Source organism: Diabrotica undecimpunctata, chromosome 4, assembly GCF_040954645.1.
Source record: "Diabrotica undecimpunctata isolate CICGRU chromosome 4, icDiaUnde3, whole genome shotgun sequence".
Classification (NCBI taxonomy): domain Eukaryota; kingdom Metazoa; phylum Arthropoda; class Insecta; order Coleoptera; family Chrysomelidae; genus Diabrotica; species Diabrotica undecimpunctata.
In genome coordinates this window covers 58287607-58309660 of record NC_092806.1, presented here as the reverse complement: position 1 = coordinate 58309660, position 22054 = coordinate 58287607, and the positions used below count along the sequence as shown (strand labels likewise).

The 22054-nt window shown below is 33.5% G+C and overlaps 1 protein-coding gene across 2 annotated transcripts in view; it reads right to left on the bottom strand.

Annotated features, from left to right (window-relative positions):
* Positions 1 to 2907: 2907 nt before the first annotated feature.
* dikar (CECR2 histone acetyl-lysine reader dikar) overlaps positions 2908 to 22054 on the bottom strand; it is a 63225-nt gene continuing 44078 nt past the window's right edge. Inside the window, exons 9-12 of one of the 2 annotated variants that reach the window (XM_072529519.1) lie at positions 18729 to 21797; positions 16391 to 16897; positions 10928 to 11544; positions 2908 to 10629 (exon numbers count right to left, since the gene is read on the bottom strand). In XM_072529519.1, the coding sequence (XP_072385620.1) occupies positions 10967 to 11544; positions 16391 to 16897; positions 18729 to 21797 (4154 nt within the window). In that variant the 3' untranslated portion in view covers positions 2908 to 10629; positions 10928 to 10966. Of the gene's footprint in view, positions 11545 to 16390; positions 16898 to 18728; positions 21798 to 22054 lie in introns of both variants that reach the window. The other variant, XM_072529518.1, reaches the window with a different exon arrangement.

Below are 22054 nucleotides of genomic sequence, written 5' to 3'. Positions count from 1 at the left end.
TTTGATTTTTAAAGCTTAAATGACGAATTTTCATATGTCTGATGATGTATAATGATAAACTTTTTCCTATTGTCATTTACGTACAAAATGAAACCTAAAAATATATAGTAACAGAGCTGGAGATCAATTTGGATATATTTTGAAGAACAAAAATGGTAACTGTATTTCTGTACAACTAGAATCAGCTTATTAACAAGTGATTGAAGAAGAAACTTGGGAATATTCCAGTACGATGTACCGGTGATCTGTAAATAAATAAAAAAAGTCGTGTGACTGTAGATATGGGATTATGGATAATTGATCACCGTAAACACCCAAATTCTAGGGAAGACCCAGGAATAAGTTAGCCAGAGCGGGTCTCCAAACAAACTAGACTGGAATAGACCAGAAAAAGAGTACCAAACGGACTACGTAAAATTTCAGAAAATGAGGTGTAAAATATGTCTTAGATAATTGGCCACCAATACGTGAGTTCAAGACTATGAAATTTGATTGAATGGATTTGAAATGAACAAACTGAATAAGACCTTTTCTTACTTCAAATTACAAATGTTACTAAATAAATGATAGTTTACAATTGACTATTAATAATTGACCGGTAACGCTATAGCGGCCATATTGGAAAGATGGCGTTGGAAAAATTACGACGCCCTAGAAATTTCAAATATGCAAATATAATAGGGGGTAGATGTGGAAACAGATATATAAGAAAGGTATGAGTAGAAAACAACGAAGAAAAGCCACTAGAAATTACATAAAAAATTCATGATATTCTAATGGAGATATATTTCACTTTTCAGTTAAAACTAAGGCATTCATTATTAATTAATTTAATGTTGATTATTATTTTTTATTAAACAAATGATTGACTTAATTGTCCAATGTAATAAAAATTTTTAGTTACATACAATCATAGAATGTCTAATTGCCCACCAGCTGCTGTACAAAAACTTTTTAAAGTAGCCCTAATAATACAAACAAAAAATGTCTTTACAAAAGTGTGTTACACATACATCTAAGTGCTAAAACGTAACATTGCCGGAATGTGTCTAGAATAAAACCTAAATTAACATTATTTAATAAACCGACTGAACAAACTCAAATAATAAAGAAACTATTCAAATAAAAACAATTACCTACATCGATTTTTTGTCAGTTTTATCAAATACTATTTAAATCTTAAACATAATCTTGCCCATAAATAAATATCTCTTTTTTGCTATGTAAAAATATTCAACTTTAAAAACAACAAATAAATTATACAGTACTAAAAGGTAAATATATTTATACTAGAAAGAGATCTAGTTTTGAGGACGAAAGAACCGTCAGATCGGTACTTAGGGAATATCTACTGTTCCACCTAAAGTGCGCTATATAATCGTTCTGATAATCATATATGAAAATGTACAAGATACAACGACAAAAACAGACCTTCAGTAAAATTCCGTCTAAAATAATTAAAATAAATGATCGTGCAGAAGAGATGGGAGTAGCAGTTGGTAAATACTGACAGTTCCGCTTATATAAATTTGTGAAACCTTAAAATAGAAAAAGATGCAACTACATATAGAAAAAGTCGATAAGATAAGCAAAGCAGAAATGGTATGTAGAAAGATATCAAGAGATTGATAAATGAGAGATATTTAACACAAGTTCAAAGAAATCCAGTAATTGTCACGGAAGAAATAAAAATATTGAAAAATATGTGACAACATTTGAAGAGAACAGAAATAACATCACCATACAGAACACAAGATGACACCAGACCAACAATTATCGAAGCGGAAGTAGAAGCTGCTATAAAATGTATCTAAAAGCCATAAGCTCAAAATAAGTACAATCTAAATAAGATTGTGATATATGCTGAAGATGACTTGTGTGACTGTGACTTAGTATAAACCAATGACGATGTGCTGGTGTGCAAACAGCTACAACAAAAGACCTACAGCAAGCCAACGAAAGAGCCCTGGATGTCGTAAAGCACGACTAAAACAAGAATATATCACTAAATGATTTTTGTAAAAATATGCTTAAATACTATTCTGTAATTCTAGAACACTGAGATGCTACATAGTTTTGCTATTTTATGGAATTTTATGTAATTAAGACTTCATATCGCAACAAACCATATATCAAGTAGGACCAAGTTGAGTGTTAACTCCACCTAAAAACTGACTGATTATTTCAATATAAACTAATTTAAAGATGAAATAGAAATGTAATATCAAAGCAATATATACAGGGATATTATTGAACAATAAGCTAATAAATAAGGCGTTTAAAGATAAATCTTTGGTTGAGTTTACCGAAAGTACAAGCTGAATATGTCAACCATGAAATAAAATATTTAGGTTTGGCAGTGTTGGGATGTTTTTATAACGCATATGTTGTAGGCTTCAAATATAAAGAGAGAAAGCGTTTTTAAAAGTACATTTTGATTATACTATTTTATGAATTCTGTAATTTTTAATTTATATGAAACAATAACGAGTAAATATTTGTCTCTTTCGAGATTAATTGAAAATATCTGGCAACCTAATCCCTAACCCCCAACCCTAATCTAATCAAAGGGTAATTGCCAAAAAAAATTTCTAATAATTAACTGCAATTAATCTCCAAAGAAACGAATATTTATTCATCCTTGTTTTATATAAGTCAAAAATTGCAGAATTCATAACATAATATAAACAAAATGTACTTTTCTAAAGCTTTATCTGTTTATATTTGAAGCTTACAGCATCTACATTATAAAAACATGCACAACACTGCTAAACCGAAATTTTTTGTTCCATGTTTGACATTTGCGGCTATAATCAGCTTGTATTTACGGTAAACTCAACCAAATCTTTGATTTCATATTGCAACTTAGGTGCATTAGACACTCCTACTATTAATATTCCTATAAGATCAACAATATGAAATTCAAATAGGCGGACATGGTTATTCTAATGGGAATTTTAAACAGAAGTATAATTCGTAGTTGAAATAAAAATCAAGTCCCTCTATGCACTCTAAAATATTTGATAAAACTTTGGTTAAGGATGATACGAGGGGTGATAATCTGGCAGCAGCATCAAAAGCAAAACTATATGATTATAAAAAAGAAAAAAACACAGTCATAGTTTTCTATAAATTTAGCTAACAGCCAAAAATTTATTTATTTTGTACATTTAATTTTTAATTAATTAAATTTTTCCCTAGTGCCCCATCTTGACGCCTCTTCTATTTACCAATCGTACTTACAAAAAAAAAATCGATTTAAAACAAATTGCATAGTTTTTTTATACATTTTAAATGTAACAAAACGTTAAAAATTATATAGCAAAAAATTAAAAATTAAAATAGTATACAATATACTATAGAGATTCCTACAGGTAAGCAACCTAAAAACGCTTACTAACAAAAACACAAAAATCACAGAACTTTTAAAAACATATGCACATTGATCAACATTCAATGCTCCTATTCTTAATACAGGATTAATCAGTAGCTTGTATAGATAAAATCACTAACAACTGAAAAGCTCATTCAACATTTTTATAAATTTGATAAAACGGCCCAAAGGTAAAATAAACTTGTTCTTTCCTCGAATGCTTATTTTGTAATCTTTTCATCAAAATGTTATTTTTTTTAATAATTAATTAATTAATTAAAATAAAATAATTAATATGCGTTGTGTTTTCCGAAAATTTAATCCCATTGGAAAAATGGCATCACATTTTTTTAATTTTTCAGATTAAAAATAAATGCAATAAGAAATTAGGAAAGGTCTGGGAACACGGGATGCACTGTTTGCGGTGAATGTTCTTTCGCAGAGATGCCTAGATATGAATCAGGAAGTATATGCCTGCATTGTCATCCCAAAACCTTTTGAGAAGGCATTTGACAGAGTGGAGCATAATCGGTTTAAATAAGTTTTGTTAAATAAAAAAATAGACAGTACAGACATTAGAATTATATGTAACCTCTATTGGAATCAAACAGCGAAAGTGAAAATTGAAAATGAACTGACTGAGAATATCTAGATTCTCCGTGGGGGAGTGCCAAGGGTGTATTTTCACCATTGTTGTTTAATTTATATAGTTATATATACAGTGAAGCCATCCCAGAATTAGCGTTGGCCGAAGTCAATGAGGGCCTAATAATAAACGGTGAGCCACTTAATAACATAAGATATGCTGACGATACAGTTCTTCTGGCGGGAACACTGGACTACAAATAAATTTGAAGAAAACCAAGTTCATGGTATTTACAAAAGCACAAAACATTAAAGTTAAGCTACTACTAGAAAATACAAAAATTGAAAAATATCTTTGTACAAATACCTTGGAGCACGGATCACAGAAGATACTGATCAAACAAAAGAAATAAGATACCACATTGAAATTGAACGGTCAACAGAATGACAAAAAATTTAATTAATCGCAATATCAATATAGCACTCAGAATAAGAATGTTTTGATGTTATCTTCTCCACCCTTTTGTATGGGGTTTAGGCCTGGACACTGAAACAATCCAACATTAAAAACCTGGAAGTATTCGAAATGTGGTGTTACCGGCGTATTCTGAAAATATCATGGATGGTTCGTAAAACAAACGCACAAGTTCTCGACCAACAGGGAAAACAATGCGAAGTTTTAAATTCCATAAAAATCACAAAGTTGGAATACTTGAGGCACATCATGAGAGATGAAATATACGAACATTAAGGAATATAATTCAGGGAAAAATAAAAGGCAGAAGAAGCGTAAAATGGTTTGGAATGCAATTAAATTTAAATATTCAGGCGCGTAACCAACAAAATTATAATTGCCAGAATGATTTCCAATCTCCGACAGGAGCGGAACTTGAAGAAGAAGAATAAGAAATGTAATCTGAGGTCTTTATCCCATTCACTTGGTGCAATATTTACTTTACTTTGCTAACAACTTAAATCTTATCAATAGAACTGGACATGAGTTGTAAAGGGATATATCATCTTGGAAGATGCCTGTTAAGAATGTCGGAATCAAAATGAAACAACGGAAAAATACTTCATAGATTCTAGAATCAAGCATTAGTGAACACACGGATTGCTAGAAAATAAGACAGTTCTGAAAAGCTAGATAATTTAAATATCTAGGTGTACAGATACATGAAATTGAAAAAGGAATGCGTGTTTTCCGGTTTTCTAGACTTTTAACGCTTTCCAGTAGAGATCAATTGAATAAGTGATACTTAGCCGTAAGTTTCCATATCTTACCATACTACTCATCAATCTGCTGATGATCAACAATGAAACCTCTAGAATATTCACACTGAAATAAGCGCTAGTTTGCATTGCTGTCAGATTTACTAACAAAGGAAAAAAATTTCCAATAACATATGTAAACAGATGATTCTGCCAAAGCTCCTAGATAAAGGAGAGTAGACTATGTAAAACTTGGGGTTTCCTAGGGAAATTTGCGTGAAAATTGGATTTTCTTTAGTAAAGAAAATCAAATGTGCTGCGATGATTTTCTACCTTATGTCATTTTACGAATCGATAGAGGGGTATTAATTCTATATTTAAAAATTTTGGCATAAGGACTGCTGGTGTCCTAAGGGTGTTAATTATGTCCTAAACATGTAATGTTAATACACACAACCAAACTTATATATGGAATCACCATGTATTTCAAACCAATATTTATTTCTTTTGAAAAAACTTGTTACTGTTGCGAATAATCAAGGATTTTATTGAAAATAAACAAACCAATGAAACAATCAGATGACACAGCCCGGTAAGGTATAGATTAATTGTTTTAGTTGTAAATTGAAGGAAAATAAATAAACTAACTCTCGCTTTCAAAAACGAAAATATGCCTTATGTGGGGTTAACTGATGTGCAAAGGGGAAAGATTATGTGGGACTTGTGGAGCAAGGAATGTCTCAGGGCGTAGGCGTAACACAGGTCGTTGTGTTAAAAACCTATGCTAGGTATCAGGAGTTAGGAACGCTTAAGAATAGACAAAGAGAAAGTTGCCAAAAAGTAACAAAGGCTTGCCACGATCGTTTTATTGTCCAAGTAGCTAGAAGAGACCCAAGATTTTCTCACCCGAAACTTCAAAAGCAGCTTTTGGAAGGTACACGTGTAAGTATTTCAGTCGAAACGATAAGAAGAAGACTTCATGCCCAAAGACTATACAGTAGTAGATAGTTACGGGTTCACGAGTTAACCAGGCAGCACAAGATTGATCGATTAAATTGGTGTCTTCGTTACCAAAACTGGAACATAGGAAATTGGCAAAATGTGCTATTTTCAGACGAAACCAGGATTCTGGGGAAGTAATATGGTCGGTGAAAAAATTCCTTTAATTTCCATTTAACCAACTTTAATAACTCGAGGTATGTTGATTTGATTCTAGAACCTGTAGTTAGACTCTGAAAACCGCAGTGGAAACAAATTTACACCTCCACATACCAGCAGAGTCACTACAGGCTTCCTTGAAGCAGAAGATATCACTATTCTGTAGTGGCCTGCTTGCTCACCCGACCTTAACTCTATAGAGCATTTGTGGGATTTGTTTAAGAAAAGAATTAGACATTGCCGGTATAATTCACAAAACACTGTACAGCTAGTACAAGCTGCTCTCGAAGAAAGAAAATAATCTACCACAATAAAATCTTGACAATTTGTTTTGTAGCATGCCCACGCGAATTAAGGCTTGCGTAGGGCCTAGGGTAGTAACGCCGACTACTAAAAAAAAAACAAATAAATAAAAACAATTTAAACATCATTCCTTGTACGTTGAAATTTTGTATACTATTAACTTATGATTGCATATAAGTTTGGTTGTGTGTAGGTCAGTCACTTGACAGTTTGTTAGTTTTCACGATAAGGAACCTGCAAAAAAGAGATAACGGCAGGTCCTGAATGAAAAATTTTACCTTGGAAAAGATGCCGAAAATAAGGAATATTCGACTTTCAGAAAAACAAACCCGGTTTAACTCTAAATTTCCTTTTCTTTTAGTTTATCTCGTATGACATTTTCAGTACACAAAAAGGCAGAAAGGATCAAATCGTGGTTTAACTTCGTATTGGAATCCGACGGTGTATTATACAGAGTAGTAAAAAAACTACAAAATAGTGAATGTAGTCTCACCTTCGCATAGATGACTTTTGGTCATCTATGTAATGGTGAGACGGGACCAAGGCTAGCAAGAACGTGCTTATGTCTGAAAGAGAGTAATGCGATGGTATCTGAGGAGTTAAAAAGAAACAAGGATCTACCTTGTTTCTAGAAAGATCCTGATATCAGTAAGTGAATCTAGGAGTCTTAGAGTTATAGGCCATGGAATAGATATATGGGAAATAGTTTAAAGAGAGAAATGAATGGGCTCCGTTGATGCAGGCAGTATCCTTTTAAAGGATATAAACGCGGAAGAAGTAAATAAGTAGTACACAGTATGTGATTTCAATTTCTTCGCATATTGATAATTTAATCTGTTGTTATTTAAAACAAAATGATAACTGTATTGTTAAGATATATAATTATCAACAAAATTTGTAACTTTTCCATTACACTTTTGAATCAGAATTTTAACTTTTTTGTGTAACAGGATTTTACAACGAGATGCATTTAATTAGAATATATTGTAATAAATAATTCACACAAAGCGTTAAACATTAAAAAAACTTAAGAATATTATAATTGGCACATCAAAAACAAATTAAACTTCGCCGCAATATAATACAATAATGAAATTATCAACTAAAAATAATTATCTCAAGTGAATTAAAATTAAAAAAAAAATTGGTATCGATTTTAGAAAAACGTTGAATATATCACTTTTTGTTTGTTAGTGAATATTTAAAATGGTAAGATGATTCATTGAAGACTATCACAGTTTGATTATATAAATACAGTTGGGCTCTGACAATATTTAGCTGCATCAATCTACTTTGGATAATTTTTACAACAAATAGTTTTCCTTTGATATATGTTTACATTGCCATGGACCGCCTCTCGATGATGAAGACGTATAAAACACATGCAATAGTTTAGAAACTGTTATTACAGACAAATTTGTCTCAGAGACAACGGAGAATTGCAAAGGTCTTAGCGAGATTCACAAAAATGAGATTTAAAATATAAACAAAAAAATGAATCGATTTCTACATCATACAATAATTGTATAATAAGGCAATATGAAAGGTTCTGGGCTTAGTTAAAATGTTGTTGAAATCTGATTACAGGACGAGTCATGTTTATTTGTGATTTATATTGATTTTCTGATACTGTATAAAAGAGAAGAAGAAAGTACCTTAGTTATCACCAGTAAAATAATGTACAGTAGGGCTTAAACCTGACGTTGTAATTGTGATTGTAGAAATCTGATCACAAGCATGAAACAAATATTTATTCATGTTGGCGCTATTTTAAAAAGAATCTAATGGATTTTCTGTATTGATTTGTTACGGTATATGAAATGTGGATTTAATCGAATCACAACAACAGTGCAACCCTGCATTGAAGTAAGCCAAACAAATGACATCGCCCCTTGTGGTTATGTGTAAAAAAAGATAAAAGAAAAGAATTTGTTGGCAAAACAAAAAGAATCCTATTTCATAAGAAGCACACGCTCACAATAGGTAATTTGGTTGCGTGAAAATATAATTAATGATTTATGGTTGGAATATCCTCCCTATTCGCCAGATTTAACTCAATCTGACTTTTATGTATAAGGTATTTTAATCGTTTTCAATCAGACGTTCAGACAAACAATTCTGGTCACTAGAGTCAGTCTAAAAGAAATTATATCAAAGTAATGTGCTATATTATACATCAAGGAAACACAATAAAATTAATCGAAAAGTAATAATGTAAATAAATAATAACTTGTTTGATATTTCATTTGTTTTTTTTTTGCAGATTCTATTTTAGCGTATACAATTCTAGAGAGCTATAATTTCTGTAAAGGACAGAATATTTTGATATGAATTAAAAATATTTTGATTAATCCTGTGACATATAAATTAGAACTAATAAATCAATTAGCAATACTTAAAAATATGGTGAAAGTACAAAAATGTGGCTAGATGATAGTAAATTTGTCAAAGTATGTACCAAAGGCCTCGATACAATTTTGGGATCAATTTAAAAGAATATCACTGATATTCGTTAAATTAGACTCGAAGCCGCTTTAAACAGCTCGTCCCACAATTTATTGAACACAAAGCGTTTGAGATTAAACAGATTAACGTTTTGATATCAAAATTGGTTCATTATAAGTACATTCTTTTTGTCCCCCGCTTATACACGTCCTCGCAAATTACCTTAAAGCTTTCACTAAAAAGGTATTCTTGTTTTATATCGAAAACGAACTCACCTAAACGAACTCAGTTTTCGAAATATATGTATTTTTGGAACTTCATGTATATCTGTATTTATTTTTTCGAAAAATAGTCTTTGAATTTAATATCAAGGCGTATATATAAAGTTCTTTATAAGCCACCAAGATATTAGTTAATACGCCACCCCATAATTATTTTTCCAATCCACAAATGCGTGGTATTCAGCAGTACAATGTTATTTAGAAGTTTATAAGAAGTTTATCTCGGTGTAACGTAACCTGAGTATAAAATTTTGAATTCATTATACAGATCCATTTCATCCAAAATCTGGAATGGTGAAAGACCAAGAGTAATTGACTTGAACATGGAGTATGAAATTTTAGTACGTGTTGCAGAAGGCACATAAACCCAGTACAATACGTGTTTCTGCAGCTACGGGTATAAGCAAAGCTTCGATGTTCGAAATAACTTTTCACCAAGGCTCCAATATTGTTGGTTTATTAGAGAATGACATTTAGTCGATTCAATGTTCTACTAAAAATATATTTACCGATGAAGGTTTGATGTAACAACATATCCCAATTCTTTGAGAGAAGATGTACCAATTAGTTTAGAAGAAATATCTGTATATTTAAGATATGCATGTATTTATAAATACACGATGGTGTTCCACCACGGTACAGTCTAGAAGTTGGAAATTATCTAGATATAATTTACCCTCACAAATGGTAGAGATAGCGTATACTCATGGGCAGCAAGTAATACCGATCTAAATACCCTAGATTTTTTACTTTTAGGGCTACCTGATTTATAGTCATCTGTTAGCAAAAAGAAAAAACTGTCAAGTGTTGTGGAAAAATATTGTAAACGATTTCGATTAAGTATTTAAGTAAATGACGAACAGTTTCAACAATTATTATTTGTTGCTGTCTTGTTTTTAAAATGCTTCATTTTGTTAATTATTTTCATTTAATTACTTTTTAACGTTTAATTATTTTTTTGATTTGTAAAAGACTTAAATACATTGAAACAACAACTGTAATTATAACAATCATATTAATAAGTAAACAATTGTTTCAATCATTTGCATTTTATTTTGCAAAAGTACTACTAAATTTACTTACATTTATTTAATGCTCAATTCAATGTGGGATAAACTGTGTATTACATTAGTTACTAAAATTAATTATCTTAAAGCATCCGTAATACAAAAAATAAAACGCACCATCAAACATTAACAAATATATTCTACTTCTGGTGACATCCAGAACAGTTCGTTATATAATTAGTGTATTACTTTCCGATTTTCTTATCTAAAAATATAATAACTGTTAAAAATGGATTTAGCATATTGAATTATAAATTTTTATTTAAAATTATTTGCAGATTTCATATTTTTAATCAAAAGAAAAATCACATCATAGTGAATATTACGCCAATATTACAGGTAACTGGAGTTGTTACAAGGCCTGGGTATACCTAAACAAAAATGACGTGATACCACGGCAATATTATACTATGGTAGAGACTTTGACAAATTATATGTACCATCACTGATATCTATCTATATACACAGTATATAATATATATAAAAACCTACTATGTACACACCTGCACGTCTTTGGTAATGATCTTTTAGCCTAAAGGAAACTACAACCACGGCGGCCTGTTCATAGAATCGTAGGGCTGTCTCATGCTCAACGCCGAATGGTATCCGGGCGGATACGACCCTGGGTGCTGCAACAGGCTCTGATTCAGCACACCCGCCTGCAGGTAATGCTGGTACAACGGCGAGCTAGTGTCCATCAGTTGGGCCTGGGCATTGGGGATAAAGGGTCCCGCGATCGGGTAAGTAGATCGAGCATGTGGAGCACCCAAAAATGGGTAAGTCTGGGGATTTGAGTTCTGGTGAGCCGGACGCGTCTGTTTCTCCGCGTTTTCGGGTGTTCGATGGTGAGCAGCGGCCGCAGCAGCTATGTAGTAGTTCGGTGTAGATCGAAACTCGTCAAGGAAGTTCGAGTAAGCGTCTTTGTCCGCGTAGAGACCCGAACCAATACCGAGACCGGCAGGTGTAGGTCCGAAGTTAAATGCACTTCCCGGCACCACACTGGAAGTTTTAAGCGATATTGCACTGGGTTCAAGAGATGAATTTCCTTTCAAACCTGCGTACGATTGGAAGCCCTGGTTGGTGGAGGTTTGTTGCTGAGGTTCCGAAGAACTGGCAGGAACTGTTAAAAAATAAACAGAATATATAACACACCAGTGCACACTGCATTACATATTTCATTACATCTATGAAGTGGATAAAGAAAACATTAAATACACCACAGTACCAAAAGTATAACAAGTGACTCATATTTTCAATGTAGGCCTTTGCGGGTTTGAGGGCAAAGGAAATCGGCGAGTCATAGGCGTGCGGTTATTATTAAAAAAATAATCGGGATTTTAGAACGAATTGATTGTCATAAAAATTATTTTCTTCTCTAATCCTTGTTAAATATATTTTTTTGGGAAAAACCCTTAATCCGTTTAAATTAACAAACATGACTGATTCAAGGATATGTATTTCCATAAAATATAAACAATATGTTCAAATAAAAACTAACATTATATATAATCTAATTTGAGTCATTTATTCATCTTCAGACTCATCAGTAGTATCTTCGCCTAGATCCACAACTATTGGTTCCATGGTAATTTCAATGAAGTTATCAAGGTTCCACATATTGTGCTCTTCTTTCACCACAAGCTCGATATATTTTATTATTTTATTTAAGCAGATTTTTTTAATCATTGAATTTGAAAGTAAGATTGTTCCTTGCTACTTCATTATTATTTGAGCCCACATAAGTTATATCGGTTTAACTCACAATGGTATGGCGGCAATCGAACTACAATAATTACGCCTCGTTCTCGCGCTATTTCATCTACTACATGTTTAATAGATTTATGTTTATGACACCGTGCTAAGTTTAGTAACTCGGTTTTCAAACTTGGTTCATTGAATTTAATATTTTTTTTATTAAACCAATCCGCAATCTTTGCTTCTCTTTATTAGTGGTTGCTAACTGTTCTACACGTCGGTAGTGATATGGAGCGTTATCCATAACAATAACATCCTGGTTCGATTTTTAACAGAATATCTGTAAACCATTTTTCATAATGATCTGCATCCATTTTCTCATGGAAATCTCCAATCTTTTTAGAAACAAATGGATTTAAACCTCCTTCAACAAATCTTGAGTAGCTACCAATATGGCTAACAATAAGGCGTTTTCCCTTTCCAGATGGGACTTTTAAACCTGTCGCTTGTCGTTTATTTACGACGGTTTCACATTTAAATCATACAAAATTTTTGTCACACTATGTTCTTCATTTAACATACTTTCTGCGCCATAAAATAATTTATTCTTTTTCAATAAGGGTACTATTCCTCATTCTATTTAAATACCTACAGTTCATTTCCCATAAAGTACGTAACAAAACATGTCTTGATATTTTTGCAATATTTTAATTAGATTGACGAGAAGAAGCAATTTTTTTTATAGTCGGTAATTGCTTTTTGAAATAAAATTCATGTACTGTACGACAAATGGATTGTTTGGTTGTATCATCCAATTTTATTTGTTTCCTTCCTCTTGTCTCAACCTTACAAGTATTATTATCGTTGGTTTCATCGTCTGTTTTAATTATTCTGTGCACACTATCTTCGGTAACTTTTGTCAAAATACTACATAATGTAACTACATTACTTATATTTATATTTTGTTCTCTGGCTCGAAGTCCTTCAAACACATTTCCGATCATACTTTTTTCTTCGGGTGTTAAATTGTGACGTCTCGTTTTGATATACGGTTCACTATAACTACTGTCTGTCATATTTATTATTTGTCACCAAATTAAATTAAACTAAATTACTGACAATTCACAAAAAGTAAACGTAAAAGCTCCTTCCATTACAATAATATAAAATAATATAAACAAATATAACATTATAATAATACTACAAATATTCTGTTCTCTGCTTTATGAAACCACTATCAGTGCGCTTATGAAACCGACCTACAGATAACAGACAATAAAATAGCTACCCGAACACTAGCGTTGTTGCCAGTTATATCGCCTTAATTTACGACTACGTTGTTAAGATCTAAGACATTATCTACCGTTAGAGAAAGATATAAACTACAACATTGCAGATTACTTTAAGTTAAATAATACACGCTGACAACGTTACATTTTCCCTAGAACCCAAATTTTTGCCAAAACATTTGAACAGTTTAAAAATGGACCAGTCAGATTATTGAAATGTATCTCATATAAAATGAGATCTCTTCTATCTGAACGTATATTCTTTGAACAGTCAGAAGAAGAAAGTTTTTATCAATTTTGATGAGATTAAACAGATTCTTTTCTCCTTTTGCCGGGACAAAAATATTTTTTTCTAAAAGGTAAACGTCCAATTTTACTGACCTGTAAAAATCATTAAAACATGAGTCACTTGCTACAATTATGGTACTTTCATATAGTCCGTTATTGGGACATTCGGAAGGGAACAATTCAATGTAAATAAAATAAAATGGTTCGTATGTATTAATGTATTATTATCTTCAGGATTTGGATCATTTCATTGACATTTCCCTTCGATTAGTCGATGGTTACTGGTTTTTAAATAACAACTCTAAAATAATGGCATTAAACGTACTGAATACTGATTTGGATCATTTCATTGACATTCCCCTTCGATTAGCGAAGAAAATAGACAGTCGGGAAGTAATGAGTAATAATACCATAAAGTACCTTACACAATAGTAATGAGACGTAATTTCACTACCGGTGATTGAATCCCAATAATTTAGAAATCACCGATAACTACCCTTCCTTGCTAACTTCGATAACCGTGATCAGTGACCAGATATATCAGTTACCAAATTCGTCACGCTCTCAACAAAAAATGTTTATATAATAAATATTATGATATTCACAGTGAACACGACGGTCAAGGCGACTAACTTCTAGTGATTTAACAACGGTGAATTTTAGGAACGATGACGTAAATAGTACCTAGCTAACTGAAAATTACAAGGTTCTGAGTTAAACAGTAAGTAGGCTGCCTTTTACGAAATGAGGTATTTTAAATTATTATTTACTGATATTTCTCTTTTTAAATAACAACTTTAAAATAATGTCATTAAACGTACTGAATATGTTTTTTTCTTTCATAAAAACATTCTTAAAAGTTTATAAAAAAAAAATGTGAAATTCTAAAGATAATTTTTAGTTTTATTTAAAGAAGAAGCATTGTAAAGAAAGTTTTATAGTGATTTAAATTGATTACTTTATTATTAGTATTGTAATTTTATTATTGTAAATCAAACCATTACTTATTCAATATAAGCAATACGCTCACCGTATTAGATTATGGTAAGCGTTTATATTATTCAATATCACAGTCAATCCCTTATTCAAAATTACGGTCACCGATCACGGCATGATTTAAAAATCACCACATTCACCATCACTAATACACACTGTCCAAATTGAACAACATAATAACACTGGGTAGAGACCAGCGGAGAAGATAAGGGGGGGTACGTCCAAAAATGGATAAAACAATGTACGATTCATGATATACGTAAATGTGTATGTCTTCTTCTTCGTATGTTAGGTCTTAAGGCCTATTGTTTGTTGTCTTAAGGTCATGTCTCTGATTGATGAATTAGGGATTATGTCTCTTAAAGTTTTACCTGCTATCCCCATCAGTGTTTTCATCTCTGCTGTTCTTTTTTTTTGTAATTATTGGTTCTGCTCTTGTTTCTATACTTCTATAGCATAGGTTAATATCAGTCGTACACAAGTCTTATTATATGCGTGTTTTGTCTTCTAAAATATCACGTCTCGTAGGCAGCCTGACACGTACGCTGCTTTAATAGCTCGTGTGCGGGTTCCTTCGGAGATATTTCCATAATACGATATTTGCGTTCCCAGATAGTTGCATTTCGATACTTGTTCTATTATTTCTTCGTTTATTACAATTTTGCATCTCACTGGCTCCCTAGCAATAACGAGGGACTTCGTTTTTAGTGCTGATATTTTCAGGTTAAACTTTTCTGTGTTACATTCCAAAGCGTAGACCATTCGTTATAGGTCATGTTGATTATTTGATATTATTACTGCGTCATGTCCGTAGCATAGAATCTTTATTGCTCTGTTGCCCATTTTGTACCCTGTTCCTGACTTGTTTTACTTCTATTAGTTTGTCCATTATCAAGTTAAACAATAACGGGTCAAGCTATCATCCTGTCTTATACCTGATTGAATGTTGACTTCCTCCGTTAGTTCGGTTCCTATTTTTATTCTTGTTTTGTGATCAGGGTTAATATCCTTTATTATATGTGTTATCTCTCTGTGTGAAAGTTCAATCACATCTTGTAGTCTAATACAATTGAAGTCTTTATCTCTATTTGCCTTATTATGAATATGGCATCGACAGTTGATCTGTTACACCGAAACCCTTATTGCTCTTTGCATGTTTAACATTTTTCAATTATTTTCTCAGCAAGTATCTTAGTCAATAATTTCAAAATGGTGTCAAGCAATGTAATAGTTCGATAGTTACTTACATGAGTCATTTTTGTCCTCTTTTTTGTGTATAGGGAATTGTTATACTTGATTTCCATTCCTTTGATATGCATTTCATTTCAAGTATCTTTTGAAATCGTTTCGTAATATTTTCGGTTTATGCTCTTCCTCCATACTTTAGTAATTCATTCGTAATCGTATCCGGACCTGGGATGTAAATGTAAAAATTGTGGAATTTAAAGGATACATGGTAGTAACCTAAACTGTATTCGCGATTTTTGGTTCCATATGGATTTTTGGGACTGGACAACGTTTTGAATAAAATGAAGAGGTGATTTTATAGTGGAATAAAGTTGTAAAGAAAAAATTTAAGTAAACAAAATATTTGTTAAATACTTCGCTAAGTACGTTAATACGCTAATACGTTAGACTCAAAAACAAACAAACTTATTGAAAAAATATCTTCTATCAAGAAGTAACTGACCAACTTACCATTTTTACTACTCTTTCTCTTTTTGGATTTCTTCTCTTGTATTTGCTGGTTATTCTTCAAGTCACTCTGCATAACTCCAGCATTTTGCAGATCAGCCATAGGCCTGTTGTACAACGAGGTTGAAGAAGCCTGCAAATTCTGGTTGTACGACTGTATAGCCGCCATATTACCCTGACTGAATATCGGCATAGCTGAGGCGTTGCTTGATATGGGTTTATTCAAGATATGGGACGAACTTAAACCTTTATCGCCATAAAAGGATGGTGTGTTTTGGAGACCGACCATCACTCTCTCCTCGTTGCTAAATCTGTCTACGATATGTGACAGATTGGCCATGGTTCTACTTACATCCACTGAGGAAGCGCTGTAGTTAGACCTGGACATGCTGGAATTGGAAACGTTTTGCATTTGGGACAATCGTTCGTTAATTCCTTCGGTTCTTGCGTTCGGTGGGACAGACGACTCGTAGTTTGTGTGAGCCTGCTGCGGAGTTGTTGATTCAACACCTAGAAACAAATGTTTATATTTTAAGATCATCCAACAAATGAATAGTCAAATTAAAATAAGAGGTAAAAAATGTAACGATTTCAGACTCATAAGTCTCATGTCACATGTTCTCAAGCTGTTTCTAAAAATTATACTCAGTTGAATGTATCGAAAATGACAGCAATACATGGGTCCAGAGCAATTTGGTTTCAGAAACGGTCAAGGAACCAGAGAAGGATTACTTAGTTTCGTAGTATTAATGCAAAAGTGTCGAGATCAACAAAAAGACATCTATGTAAATATGTTTTATAGATTATGAGAAAGCTTTCGAGAAAGCAAAACATGAAAAATTGATGGAATGCTAGAAAAGTAAGACCTGGATCCAAATGACATCAGAATAATACAAAATATGTATTGGAATCAAGATGCCTTTGTTAGACCAGTTAATGGTGAAATCAAAATCATGAATATTCAAAGAAGCGTTAGACAGGGTTGCATTTTATATCCTCTGTTGTTTAACTTATATTCAGACGAAATCTTTACAAATGCCTTACATGGCACATGCAGATGAAGGTATAAAAGTAAAGGAACAATTATTAACAATATCAATGACACGGTACTAATCGCTGACAGCGAGCAAGATACACAAACTCTGGTGGATAGAATTGTGCAGGAAGGAGAAAAGTATGAAAAGAAAACAAAAAGAATGATTATTTCCACAATTAACCCACCCGCAATACACACATCAATTAACGGGAATCCCATAGAGCAGGTAGAAAGATTCATATGCCTTGGCTGACTAATCAACAATACACTTGATCCAGAAACGCTTTCCTAAGAAAGCTACCGTTCTTTGTAAATGATTTTAAACTTACACTGCGGTACCACATGGTGAAATATTATGCATATTAATAGCATCCTGTTGTATGCCATGGAAGCATGAACATTGAAAGTCAGTACAATGCAATACAATTGAAAACTGTAAAGTTTTGAGATGTGGATATTTCATCGCTGCTGAAGATTCCTTGGATAGACTTTAAAATAAAAAAACTGGTTACATAACTTTCACCGGATGGGAAGTAAATTATGGGTTAATGCACACACAGTATTACAGCTAACGATTATGTTAATCAGCTAGCAAGTCAAGTATAAAAGCAGAAACACTTTCTGATAATTATGATCTTGGTGTCCGTAAGTTATAAATCAGACTAAAATTCAATTACGTCAAAGTTGGGTTTAAGTAGGTATGGAAATAAGTCTCTTTCACTAATCCTAGGAGATGCGGTATACAAGTATTCCAAAAACATATTGACAAGCTGGTTTAATATTCAATATATTCAAGTAGAATGAATATAGTTCCAAATGAAAACTGTAGTACTTATGAAGACATTGGTGATCCAAAATACCTTTTTAATTTTTTTGAACGTTTAAAGTACACAAAGTTAAGCACTGAGTTGTGTATGAACTTGATTAAAGTAAATGATGTTAGAACAATTAGCATGTTTCTTTTAGTAATAAATAATTCAGAATATATATGGTGTATTAATAGAGTTCTTAGCAAAATGTGACATTAAGTTGTAAACTTAATATTTATCATTAATTGTATAACCGTTGTTTTAACACATTCTGTGATATCTTTTCTATCTGAGGCCTAACTTTAGTTTGTCTATTATAAGAAATGTATTAATGGGCACCTGGACGAAAAGCGAGTGACTCAGTTTATTCCTTTGTGTTGTTTTATGTTTTTATTATCCTAATTTTTTGCGACTAGCTAAATGCCCAAGAGTCCAAGTCATTAAGAAAATAAAAAAAAACTATTTTATTAAGAAATGGTTAAAATAAAAGACTTACCTTTATATCCCATTTGTTGTAAAGCTAAGTTAGGATTACCATATCTCATCGACATGTCGCTAGATGAAGCTGCAGACGTCACGAGTGACGGCTGTGCAGACGCTTGCTTCTGTGACAAAGTAGCAGGGATTGATGTGGAAGGAAAACTTAGCTGCGAAATAGATCTAGTATTGACATCAGGTCCTGTATAGCCCATGTTAGTGTATTTCGACATATCGATTTTGCTGGATTGTGAAGAAGCTATCGTTCTATCTCTATTTGGTATGTTTAGAGAATAATTTGACTCGGTGTTAAAGTTATAGGCAGATGTTGCCTGAGCTGTAGGCAATTGAGAAGTATGCGCAGGAGGTTTTGGATAAAAGTCTTCAGAATTCGGGATGTTTAAGCTCTTAGGATCTGGGATGTTTTGGTGAACATACGGTTTGGCATCTACTTTTTCCTTGGGCGTATCTTGGTTCTTCTTCATTTCTATTTGTTGCGTTAGACGCGGATCGATTTCGAACTTTTGATTACTAATTTGCAATATTTCATTATCATTGTAAGCTCTTTTCTTAACAGGGAAAATTGCTGCCTGAGAGTGTATCTTGTCACTACGTTTGCTAAGGTCTTCTTGAGGCTGGAAGCGTTCCACCTCAGGTGAATTTGAACACATGCTTGCAGATAGAGGACTAGGAGGTCGTTGAACAATTGAGGAGTGTTGGGAATGTACACCAGGAGAGGGCTGTGGAGGTATACCAGGAGAATGTTGTGGATGCACACCCGGAGAATGTTGTGGATGAACACCGGGAGAATGTTGTGGATGAACACCGGGAGAATGTTGTGGATGAACACCGGGAGAATGTTGTGGATGAATACCGGGCGAGTGTTGTGGATGAACGCCGGGAGAGTGTTGTGAGTGAACGCCAGGGGAATGTTGGGGGTGCACACCTGGAGAATGTTGCGGGAGAATCCCAGGAGAATGTTGCGGGAGAATTCCAGGAGAATGTTGCGGGAGAACTCCAGGAGAATGTTGAGGGAGACCTCCAGGAGAATGTTGCGGGTGAACTCCAGGAGAATGTTGTGGGTGAACGCCAGGAGATGGTTGTGGAAGTAACCCGGGAGAATACTGGGGGTTGATATTAGGTGAGTGTTGTGGTAAAACTGTTGGCGAATGAGGGGAGTAAACTGTTGGAGAATGGATACTGGGTGAATGTACACTAGGTGAATTCATTCCTGGCGATCGATCAGCGTTCATATTTGGAGATACGTTAGCTGATAGCTGGTGATGAGGAGAAGAATGATTACTAGCAGGCGAATTGGCAGTGTAGTTTTGAGGTGTCTGTGCTTTGTTACTGTCATAGAATGAATAGTTGCCTTCGGAATTGTAAGGAGGTGTAGGATTTGTACTAGAATAATTAGGAACATGAGTGTAATATGGAGGATTTGTATATGAATAGTAAGAATTATCAGTCGTGTTTGGCGTATAAACATGTTCAGAATAATGTGGATAAGGAGACTGCGAATTCTCCCGAGGACTGCAAGATTTATCTGGACTGCTCTTATTCGATACAGTGTCTTGATAAAACCCTACCCTGATTTGTCCATTGATAGTGGAGTACGCAGTTTTTGGAGAAATATCCGGCCGAGGAGACGCCATAATCGGAGATGCCCCCGTAGGAGATCTATGTAATGGTGAAGGATACGGAGCAGGATAAGCTCCTCTTTCATCCATTCCAACTCTAGGCGAATCCATGTCTTGGCTAAAACTAGAACGCTCAGACATGCTGCTTCCTGTACTGATTCGTCTTTGTCTGGATACGGGCTGCCCGTGAGTGTCCGTACTTGGGGAGGCCAGTGGTACTGCCACTTTACGCACATCCACTGATTTGCTTTCGTCATTCTTTTCTTTTTCAACTTCCGATTTAGCGTCGTTCCTTTTAGTGACAGGTTGTATTTTTGGGGCCCCGAAAGCCTTGAACCAAGCGCTGAGATTAGGGGTTGCACCACCGCTTCCAGTATCATCTGCAACAGGTGGCTCTTGCATTTTTTTCTCAGTTTCTTCTTCCGATTTCTTAATACTGATTGAGCTTTCAACGTCCATTTTTATATCAGGCGTGGCAGGTTTCTCTTCTGATTTAACCTCTTCCAACTGTTTTTCTTCTTTCTTTTGATCATCAACAAACTTATGCTTTCCGAAACTATCCAAAACAGATCCTAAACTTAACTTGGGAGCATTGGTATTTGTTTTAACAATTAGAGAGTTCTTAGTATCTTTTAATTTGGAAAGCGGACCAAGTGCAAATACTTCATCCGCTTTATTTGTAGCCTGAACGTTCGATATGAGATTTCCTTTACTTTTCCCCGGCTGTAGCCGATCTATAGTTCTTTGAACTTCCCTTCTCTTAAAGAACTTGGAAGGATCTCGAAACGGTTTCTTTTTAGGATCTTTGTTAGCTGCATCCTTTTTAATTGTCGTTAAAGGTTTGTCCAATTTTTTGCCGGGAACTTGATCTATTTTTCCTGGAAGTGTGTCAAGGTCGTCCAAACCGGCGTATGATGGAGAATTACTGGCGGAGCTGAATTCTGCGAATTTAGGAGTGTCATCTAGCCATTTGTTTATGTCTTTTAATGTTTGTTCAGTGGCTATAGTCAAAGCGTCAAAATTAGCAGCCTGGGCCTTGCTGACAATATTTGAACTTGTTGAGGTCGGAGATTTTTTAGTTTTCTGTCCATCTGATTGAATGCTATCCATTGTATTGTTTCCCTCTTCCAGTTCTAGCTCCGCTTCCTTAGCGAACGGCTTATGAGACTTCTCCTTATTCTTAGTCTTATGTTTCTCTTCTTTTTCAACTTTCTTAGACTTATCTTTATTCTCTTTGGAATGATCCAATTCAAAATCAAATTCGTCTTTTAGTTTATTTTCACTTAGGGCTTTGAGTTTTTCTATAGTTTCTCTTAGTTTGTTGTGCTTTTCTTTTGGCTTTGGAAAAAATGGTAACAGCTCGTCGTCTCTTTTTATTTTCTGGTCAAAATGATGGTCAAGTACATTGAAATCGTCGAAAAATTTGTCGAACTTTGTACGGTGTTTATCTAAAAAAAAAAAGTATGTTATAGTATTCCATAGGTAGTGAACAAAGTTATATGGTAAAATTGAACTTTTTGTTTAAAATGTAACATTACTAAAATACAAAATGAGGACGGTAAATTACGCAAAATAAAATATCATACCACGAAAGTGCGAGAGGAGTGTGTGTAATAATTCGATAAACTGCGTAAGAAAATCAATACACGAGTTATCTACTATAATTTTTCTACAAAGTTTTGTGTTTAAAAAAAAATTTTAAATC